At 36.4% G+C, this 10,057-nt stretch overlaps 1 protein-coding gene across 1 annotated transcript; it reads left to right on the forward strand.

Annotated features, from left to right (window-relative positions):
• The first annotated feature begins 8,383 nt into the window (after positions 1 to 8,383).
• On the forward strand, positions 8,384 to 9,310 carry LOC136169148 (olfactory receptor 4P4-like). The gene has a single exon (XM_065936924.1). The coding sequence runs from the start codon at positions 8,384 to 8,386 to the stop codon at positions 9,308 to 9,310; it is 927 nt and encodes a 308-aa protein (XP_065792996.1).
• The last annotated feature ends 747 nt before the right edge of the window (positions 9,311 to 10,057 follow it).

The following is a 10,057-nucleotide window of genomic DNA, read 5'->3' on the forward strand; positions in this document are numbered from 1 at the left end:
TGATTGGCTACTAATAGTTTCCTTTCAATACATTGTCAAGTGAAACGCATTGTTATTTTAGAAAACTGGGCTATATATCTCGAAATTACTGACTTATAATATTTATATTTATCTAATTTTGACCTTTTTTTGCTTCTAATTTATTTGTTTTTAATTGGAAGATATTTTCTTTACAATATTGCATTGATTTTTGCCATATGTCACCATGAATCAACCATAGAGATGGGGTCATTTTGCCATTTTTTTAAATATTTTCTCCATGTGGAATTTTCTCATGCAGAAAATTTAAATGACTCTTTATGAATTTGCTTTAATACTCTGCTTTATAAATTTCCTATACTATGATAGAAATTCTTTCTAATTATTTTTCAAGCACTTTTTCTAATTTTGCTTCGTACATTTATACCTTTCAATTATCTGGAATATAATCTTTTTATGTGTCCTAATTGGTGCTTTTTTTCCTCCAGAAAGTAATTCAAAGTCCTCATACCCAGTTACTGAAAAGTCCATTATTTTATATCAACTTGAAATTTCAATAAAGCATAGACTAAATTTCAACATATTTATATGTTTACTTTTGACTATGTTCAAGTGAAGCAACTTATTTTTAGCAATTACTCTTTAATTGTCATAGTTTTATAATATGCTTCAATTATGAAAGGTATGTCTTTCTTTTGTGTACTTTCTTTTAAAAAGTTAGGTTAACTGGAACAGGTTTGCCATTTCCTACTCCAGGGGATCTTCCTGACCCAGTGCACCAGCCCTGAGCACCCTGTCTCATGCGTCAAACCTGGACTGGTGATTCATTTCACATATTATAATTTACATGTTTCAATGCCATTCTCCCATATCACCCTACCCTCATCCTTCCCACAGAGTCCAAAAGACTGTTCAATATATCTGTGTCTCTTTTGCTGTCTCGCATACAGGGTTATCATTACCATCTTTCTAAATTTCATATATATGTGTTATTATACTGTACTGGTGATTTTCTTTCTGGCTTACTTCACTCTGTATAATAGGCTCCAGTTTCATCCACCTCATTAGAACTGATTAAAATGTATTATTTTTAATGCCTGGGTAATATTCTATTGTGTATATGTACCACAGCTTTCTTATCCATTCATCTGCTGATGGACATCTAGGTTGCTTCCATGCCCTGGCTATTATAAACAATGCCGTGATGAATGTTGGGATACATGTGTCTCTTTCAATTCTGGTTTCCTCAATGTGTATGCCCAGCAGTGGGATTGCTGGGTCATATGACAGTTCTATTTCCAATTTTTTAAGGAATCTCCACACTGTTCTCCATAGTGGCTGTACTAGTTTGCATTCCCACCAACAGTGTGAGAGGGTTCTCTTTTCTCCACACCCTCTCCAGCATTTATTACTTGTAGACTTTTGGATAGCAGCCATTCTGACTGGCGTGAAGTGGTACCACATTGTGATTTTGATTTGCATGTCTCTGATAATCAGTGATGTTGAACACCTTTTCATGTGTTTTTTAGCCATCTGTATGTCTTCTTTGGAGAAATGTCTGTTTAGTTCTTTGGCCCACTTTTTGATTGGGTCTTTTATTTTTCTGGAATTGAGCTGCAGGAGTTGCTTTTATACTTTTGAGATTAATTCTTTGTCCTTTGCTTTGTTTGCTATTATTTTCTCCCATTCTGAAGGCTGTCTTTTCACCTTGCTTATAGCTTCCTTTGTTGTGCAAAAGCTTTTAAGTTTCATTAGGTCCCATTTGTTTATTTTTGCTTTTATTTCCAATATTCTGGGGGTGGGTCATAGAGGATCCTGCTGTGGTTTATGTCAGAGAGTGTTTTTCCTATGTTTTCCTCTAGAAGTTTAATAGTTTCTGGTCTTACATTTAGATCTTTAATCCATTTTGAGTTTATTTTTGTGTATGGTGTTAGAAAGTACTCTAGTTTCATTCTTTTACAAGTGGCTAACCAGTTTTCCCAGCACCACTTGTTAAAGAGATTGTCTTTTCTCCATTGTATATTCTTGCCTCATTTCTCATAGATAAAGTGTCCATAGGTGCCTGGATTTATCTCTGGGCTTTCTATTTTGTTCCACTGATCTATATTTCTGTCTTTGTGCCAGTACCATACTGTCTTGATGATTGTGGCTTTGTAGTAGAGCCTGAAGTCAGGCAGGTTGATTCCTCCAGTTCCACTTTTTCTCAAGGTTGCTTTGACTATTTGAGATTTTTTGTATTTCCATACAAATTGTGAAATTATTTGTTCTAATTCTCTGAAAAATACCATTGGTAACTTGATGGGGATAAAAATTAGGGCAGAAATAAATGCAAAAGAAACAAAAGAGACCATAGCAAAAATCAACAAAACCAAAAGCTGATTCTTTGAGAAGATAAATAAAATCGACAAACCATTAGCCAGACTCATCAAGAAACAAAGGAAGAAAAACCAAATCAGCAAAATTAGAAATGAAAGTGGAGAGATCACAACAGACAACACAGAAATGCAAAGGATCATAAGAGATTATTATCAGCAACTATATGCAAATAAAATGGACAACTTGGAAGAAAAGAACAAGTTCTTAGAAAAGTACAACTTTCCAAAATTTAACCAGGAAGAAATAGAAAATCTGAACAGACCCATCACAAGCACGGAAATTGAAACTGTAATCAGAAATCTTCAAACAAACAAAATACCAGGACCAGATGGCTTCACAGCTGAAGTCTACCATAAATTTAGAGAACTAGCACCCATCCTGCTCAAACTCTTCCAGAAAGTTGCAGAGGAAGGTAAACTTCCAAACTCATTCTATGAGGCCACCATCACCCTAATACCAAAACCTGACAAAGATGCCACAAAGAAAGAAACCTACAGGCCAATATCACTGATGAACATAGATGCAAAAGTCCTTAACAAAATTCTAGCAAACAAAATCCAACAACATTTTCAAAAGATCATACATCATGACCAAGTGGGTTTTATCCAACGGCTGCAAGTATTCTTCAATATCCACAAATCAATCAACCACATTAACATGTTGTAAAATAGAAACCATATGATTATCTCAATACATGCAGAAAAAGCCTTTGACAAAATTCAACATCCATTTATAATAAAAATCCTCCAGAAAGCAGGAATAGAAGGAACATACCTTAACATATTAAAAGCTATATATGCCAAACCTCAATGGTGAAAAATTGAAAGCATTTCCCCTAAAGTGAAAGGTGCCCACTCTCACCACTGCTATTCAACATAGTTTTGGAAGTTTTGGCCACAGCAATCAGAGAAGAAAAAGAAATAAAAGGAATCCAGACTGGAAAAGAAGAAGTAAAACTCTCACTGTTTGCAGATGACATGATCCTCTACATAGAAAACCCTAAAGACACCACCAGGAAATTCCTAGAGCTAATCAATGAATATAGTAAAGTTGCAGGATATAAAATTAACACACAGAAATCCCTTGCAATCCTATACACTAGCAATAAGTAAACAGAAAGAGAAATTAAGGAAACAATCCCATTTACCATTGCAATGAAAAAAATAAAATACTTAGGAATATATCTACCTAGAGAAACAAAAGGCCTACATATAGAAAACTATAAAACACTGGTGAAAGAAATCAAAGAGGACACAAATAGATGGAGAACTATACTGTGTTCTTGGATCAGAAGAATCAATATAGTGAAAATCAGTATCCTACCCAAAGCAATCTATAGATTCAATGCAAGTCCCATCAAGCTACCAGATGTTCCATATTTAAAATTATGACTTCATTGAAATCTAATGACATTATTAAACTGTCAAAATTAAGCATATATTTCATTACTGAGGAGGACTAAGAATTATACTGATCCTCCTGCCCTTGAAGAACAAATAGCCTCCGTGCTATTTCATATGTACAAGAGACCAAAAAATCACTCTTAAGGTAGAATACCGAAGTTTCATCTAAAGCTTGACCCCATGCCAAATGTTTCATCTTTTATTTATTCTGCCCTTCATAGTAGATGTGAGACTGAGAAATTTAAGTTAATTTTTCTTGGAGTATAATTGCTTTGCAATGTTGTGTTAGTTTCTACTGCACAATGAAGTGAACCAGCTATATGTATACATATATTACTTCTCTCCTGAGTCTCCCTTCCACCTTCCCATCCCACTCATTTAGGTCATCGCAAAGCATCCGGCTGAGTTTCCTGTCTTTTATAGTGTGTTCCCACGAGCTAGCTAGCTATTTTACACATGTGGTGCATATATGTCAATCCTATTCCCCCAATTTGTTTCACCTCACCTTCCTCCACTGTGTCCACATGTCCATTCTCTATGTCTATGTCTCTATTTCTGCCTTGGAAATAGAGTTCATCTGTATCATTTTTTAGATTTCTCATATATAACTATTAATATGCAGTATTTCCTTTTCTCTTTTCTGACATTTCATTCTGTTTGACAGACTCTAGGTCTATCCACATCTCTACAAATGACCCTATTCTGTCATTTTTATGGCTGAGTAATATTCCATTGTGTATATGCACCACATCTGCTTTATCCACTCACCTATCATTGGGCATTTTGGCTGTTTCCATGCCCTGGCTATTGTAAATAATGCTGCAATAAATACTAGGGTACATGTGTCTTTTTGAATTCTGGTTTCCTCAGATTATATGCCCAGGAGTGGGCTTGTTGGTTCATACTGTAGTTCTATGGTTAGTTTCTTTAAGGAATATTCATACTGTTCTCTACAGTGGCTGTATCAGGTTACATCCTCTCTAACCGTGAAAGAAGGTATCCTTTTCTCCATACTCCCTCCAGCATTTATTGTTTATAAACTCTTTGATAATGGCCATTCTGACCGTTGTAAGGTGAAACTTCATTTTAGTTTTTATTTTCATTTTTCTAATAATTAGTGATACTGAACATTTTTTCATGTGCCTCTTGGCCATCTGTATGTTTTCTTTAGAGAGATGTCCCTTTAGTTTTTCTGCCCATTTTTTGATAGTTGTTTGCATTTTGATATTGAGCTCCATGAGCTGTTTGTATACTATGGAGATTAATCCTTTGTCTGTTGCTCCATTTGTTAATGCTTTATGAATGTTATTTTCCCATCTTGCTTATGGTTTCCTTTGCTGTACAAATGTTTTTGAGTTTAATTAGGACCTATTTGCTTTTTTTTTTTTTTTCCATTAAGCTAGGCAGTGGGTCAAAAATCTTGCTTATGTCAAAGAGTATTTCCCCTATGTGTTCTGCTAACAATTGTATAGTGTCCAGTTTACATATAGGTGTTTAATCCATTTTGATTGTATTTTTGTGTATGATATAGTAGGTCAGCTTTCCCAAAACCATTACTGAAGAGATTGTCTTTTCTCATTGTATATTTATGGCTTATTTGTCATACATTATGTGTCAATAGGTATGTGGGCTTATTTCTGAGTTCTATCCTGTATCATTTGTCTATATTTTTATTTTTGTGCCAGTAAAATTCTGTCTTGATTACTCTAGCTTTGCATATTGTTTGAAGTTGCAGAGTATGATAGCTCAGCTCAGTATTTCTTTCACAAGATCACTCTGGTTATTTGGGGTCTTTTTTGTTTCCATCAGTCAGTTCAGTCGTTCAATCGTGTCTGACTCTTTGAGACTCCATGGACTGTGTTTCCATACAAATTGTAAAAATTTTTTGTTCTAATTCTATGAAGAATGCTACTGGTAATTTGATAGGGATTGCATTGAATCTATAGATTGTTTTGTGTAGTATATTCATTTTCACAATATTTAGTCTTCCAATCCAAGAACATATTGTATTTCTCCATCTGTTTGTATCATCTTCAGTTTCTTTCATGTCAGTGTTTTATAGTTTTCTGAGTATAGGTCTTCTGTTTCATTAGGTAGGTTTATTCCTAGGTATTTTATTCTTGTGTGGCAGAGGTAAATGGGGTTGTTTCCTTAATTTTTCTTTCTGCTCTTTCACTGTTAGTGTATAGGAATGCAGGGGATTTCTGTGAATTAGTTTTATATCTTTCAACTTTACCAAATTTGTTTAGCTCCAGTAGTTTTCTGGTGACAGCTTTAGGATTTTCTATGTGTAATATTATGTCATCTGCAAGCAGATAGTTTTACTTCTTCTTCTCCAATGTATATTCTTTTCTGTATCTTACCAAACTGCCATGGCCAGGACTTCACAAACTATGTTGAATAATAGTGGTGAGATTGGACATCTTTGTCTTGTTCATGATTTTAAGGGAATGTTTCCACCACTGAGAATGGTGTTTGCTCTATATTTGTCATAGATGGCCTTTATTATCTTGAGGTAGGTTCCTTCTATGCTCACTTTCTGAAGAGTTTTTATCATAAGTAGGTGTTAAATTTTGCCAAAAAAATTTTTTTCTACTTCTATTGAGATTATTCAGTCAGTTCAGTCACTCAGTTGTGTCCAACTCTTTGTGATCCCATGGACCTCAGCACACCAGACTTCCCTGTCTATCACCAACTCCTGGAGCTTTCTCAAACTTATGTCCACTGAGTTGGTGATGCCATGCAACCACCTCATCCTTTGTTATCCGCTTCTCCCCTTGCCTTCAATTTTTCCCAGGATAAGGGTCTTTTCTAATGAGTCAGTCTTTCACCTCAGGTGGCCAAAGTATTGGAGCTTCAACTTCAGCATCAGTTCTTCCAATGAATATTCAGGATTGATTTCCTTTAGGATGGAATTGTTGGATCTCCTTGCAGTCCAAGGGAGTCTCAAGACTCTTCTCCAACACCACAGTGCAAAAACACCAATTCTTCAGCACTCAGCTTTCTTTATGGTCCAACTCTCACATCCATACATGACTACTAGAAAAACCATAGCTTTGACTAGATGGACCTTTGTCAACAGGGTAATGTCTCTGTTTTAAAATATGCTAAGTTTTTATTCTTTAATTTGTTAATATGGGGTGTCACCTGGCTAGAGAAGTTCCTTTAGCATTTGTTGTAAAGCTAGTTTGGTGCTGCAGAATTCTCTTAGCTTTTGCTCGTCAGTAAAGCTTTTTATTTCTCTGTCAAATCTAAGAACCTTGCTGGGCAAAGTAATGTTGGTTGTAGAATTTTCTCTTTCATCACTTTAAAAGATCCTATCACTCCCTTCTGGCCTGCAGAGTTTCTGCTAAAAAATCAGCTGATAGCCTTATGGGCGTTTCTTGTACACTGTTTTTTGCTTTTCCCTTTCAGTTTTAGTATTTTTTTCTTTGCATTTGCTTTTTATTATTTTGATTAATAGTGTTTTGTTGTGTTTCTCCTACAGTTTATCCTGTGTGGGAGGACCTGTCAGAGCTTCCTAGACTTGAGTGGTCATTTCCTTTCCCACATTAAGGAAGTTTTCAAGTATAATCTTTTCAAATATCTTCTCAGGCTCTTTCTTTGTTCCTTCTTCCTGAGACCCCTAAAATTTGAATGTTAGTGTGTTTGGTGTTGTCTCAGAGTTCTTTGAGATTGTCTTCAATTTTTTTTTCATTTTGTGTTTGTTCTGCTCCTCAGTAGTCATTTCCACCATTCTATCTTCCAGATCAATTACTCATTTTTTAAGCCTCAGTTATTTTGCTACTGATTCCTTCTAATGTAATTTTCATCTCAGTTATTGTGCCATTAATCTCCACATGTTTTCCTTAGTCTTTCTATGTTTTTATTGAACATTTCTTGTATTTTCTCAATCTTTGTTTGCACTCTATTTTGTGTGTGTGTGTGTGTGTGTGTGTGTGTGTGTGTGTGATTCTGGATCATCTTTACTGTCATTACTCTAAATTCTTTTCTCATGTAGTTTAAAAAATATAAGAATATATTTTCTCTTCATATATTTGGTTTTGTAGGTTTTTACCTTACTTCTTTGTCTGTAACTTTTTTTTTCTTCCCTTTTTTTTTTTTTTTTTTTTTTTTTTTTTTTTGAATGGGACTGCGTTCCTGTCTTACTGATTATTTGGCCCAAGATTTTCAGCACTGGGGTTTGCAGAGAGCTGGGTAGAGCCAGGTCTTTGTGTTGAAATGTGGACCTCTGGGAGACCTCACTCGAGTTAATATTCTCCAGTCACTCAGAGGTTCTTCTCATCTGCTTGGGCGTTGACATCTCCACCACTGTAGCTAGGTGCCCTAAGGTGGGGCTACGCAGACTCTACATTCTCCTTGGCTCCACCTCAATAAATAGATTATTTTTTTGCTATTATTGTCACTGTATGTCTTCTCTAATAAATTTTATGTGCAGGTGAGATGTGTGTATTTTGTATACTGCTGTACCCTTAGCAGCAGTTATAATGTTTGCATCATTTGGAAACATCAATATATATTTATTGACTAGATGAATGACTTTTGAAATGCATAAATAATTTGAAAAAGTTGCATGTTTCAGGAATACTAACTTGCCCCTCTAAACGATCAAATCCACAGAAGCAATGGGACATGAAAATGTCACAGAATTTATCCTCCTGGGGCTTTTTACTGATGAGAATGCAAAACTTGCCTGCTTCATGCTGTTTTTACTTTGCTATATTGCGATTCTCTCAGGGAATCTGCTCATTCTTCTCACCATCAGGGGCAGCCGCCTCAGTGAACAGCCCATGTACTTTTTCCTCAGCTATTTGTCGTTGATGGATGTCTGCTTCACCTCCACGGTGGCACCCAAATTGATCACTGACTTGCTGGCCCGGCAGAAGACCATCTCTTACAACAGCTGCATGGCCCAGATGTTTTATGCCCACTTCTTTGGAGCCACTGAGATCTTCATCTTGGTGGCCATGGCCTATGACCGCTATGCTGCCATCTGCAGACCTCTTCACTACATGGTCATCATGAACAGACAGGTGTGCTATGTCCTTATAATGGCTTCTGCTATGGGAGCCTTTAGCCATTCAGTCACACAAGTAGTAATCATTATTGGACTTCCATTCTGTGGCCCCAATCAAATAGATCACTATTTCTGTGATGTATTCCCTTTGCTGAAGCTGGCCTGCACGGACACTAGACTATGGGTGATTGCAATCATTACCACCACAGGGGTGTTGTCCATTTTGACCTTTGTTGCCTTGGTGATTTCTTACATCATCATCCTCGCCACCCTGAGGACTTGCTCATCCGAGGGCCGCCGCAAAGCTTTCTCCACCTGTGGTTCACACATCACCGTGGTCTTCATGTTCTTCTTGCCCCTCATCTTCACCTATGTCCCCACGGCTGATTCTGTCAGGAACGACAAGGTCTTTGCCCTGTTTTACACCATGATTGCCCCCATGTTCAACCCTCTCATCTACACCCTGAGAAACACAGACATGAAGAATACCATGAGGAAAGTGTGGGGCCGAGATAAACACTCTGCGGGAAAATGAACATCTGGCTATCCTGCTCTTTGTCGGATCTATTTTATCCACACAATGGTTAATGTTGACAAATACAACAGATACAGAAGGATCATGTGCTGTCATTCAAAGCTGCAACCCTGAAGAGTGAAGCCCCCTCAGCCACTCTCCCTCTGTCACTTGACTGAGACTGCCCACAAGGCAAGTGGATCAGATGTCCTTCAGGTCCTTTCCAGCTCTGACATTCGGGAGCATTCTGTCCTGTGTATTCCCTGACTTGATGAGTGCATTTCAGCACTTTTCTCAGGGAAAGTTGTGACGATTGTATGGTTGGCTTTTCTGACCTCTTTCAGGAAACAGATAATCTTGAGTGAGACATCTCTCAGAGAAGTTTCTTAAAACACTTCCATTTTGTTGTTGTTGTTGTTGAGGTTTCCACTGCAATAATTTCAAAAAAAGCAATGCCAAAAATTTTACAAGTGTTGTATACTTTAATTTTTTTTACATTAACAAATCCTGCATCTAAAACAATGTATTGGATATAATTATTCTACTTACACTACACTTACAGAAATTGTAATTAAAACTTAGTACCTTATTGTAGGTAATTATAAGACTTGAAAATGAGCAATTCTTTTCATTTTTACAAATGCAATTCTATGACCATATTTATCACTTTATTTAAGCAATCTTCATGAGTATATAAAACTGATGTTCTTTATAAATGTACGAAATGGAATATTTCCCATTCTGTGAAATGTCATGAGCTTAAGAAGG

Source organism: Muntiacus reevesi, chromosome 5 (genome assembly GCF_963930625.1).
Source record: "Muntiacus reevesi chromosome 5, mMunRee1.1, whole genome shotgun sequence".
In the NCBI taxonomy this organism is placed as follows: Eukaryota; Metazoa; Chordata; class Mammalia; order Artiodactyla; family Cervidae; genus Muntiacus; species Muntiacus reevesi.

Bases quoted from the DNA above. Each gene is read 5' to 3' on its own strand.
- LOC136169148 (XM_065936924.1), top strand. From the start codon at position 8,384: ATGGGACATGAAAATGTCACAGAATTTATCCTCCTGGGGCTTTTTACT.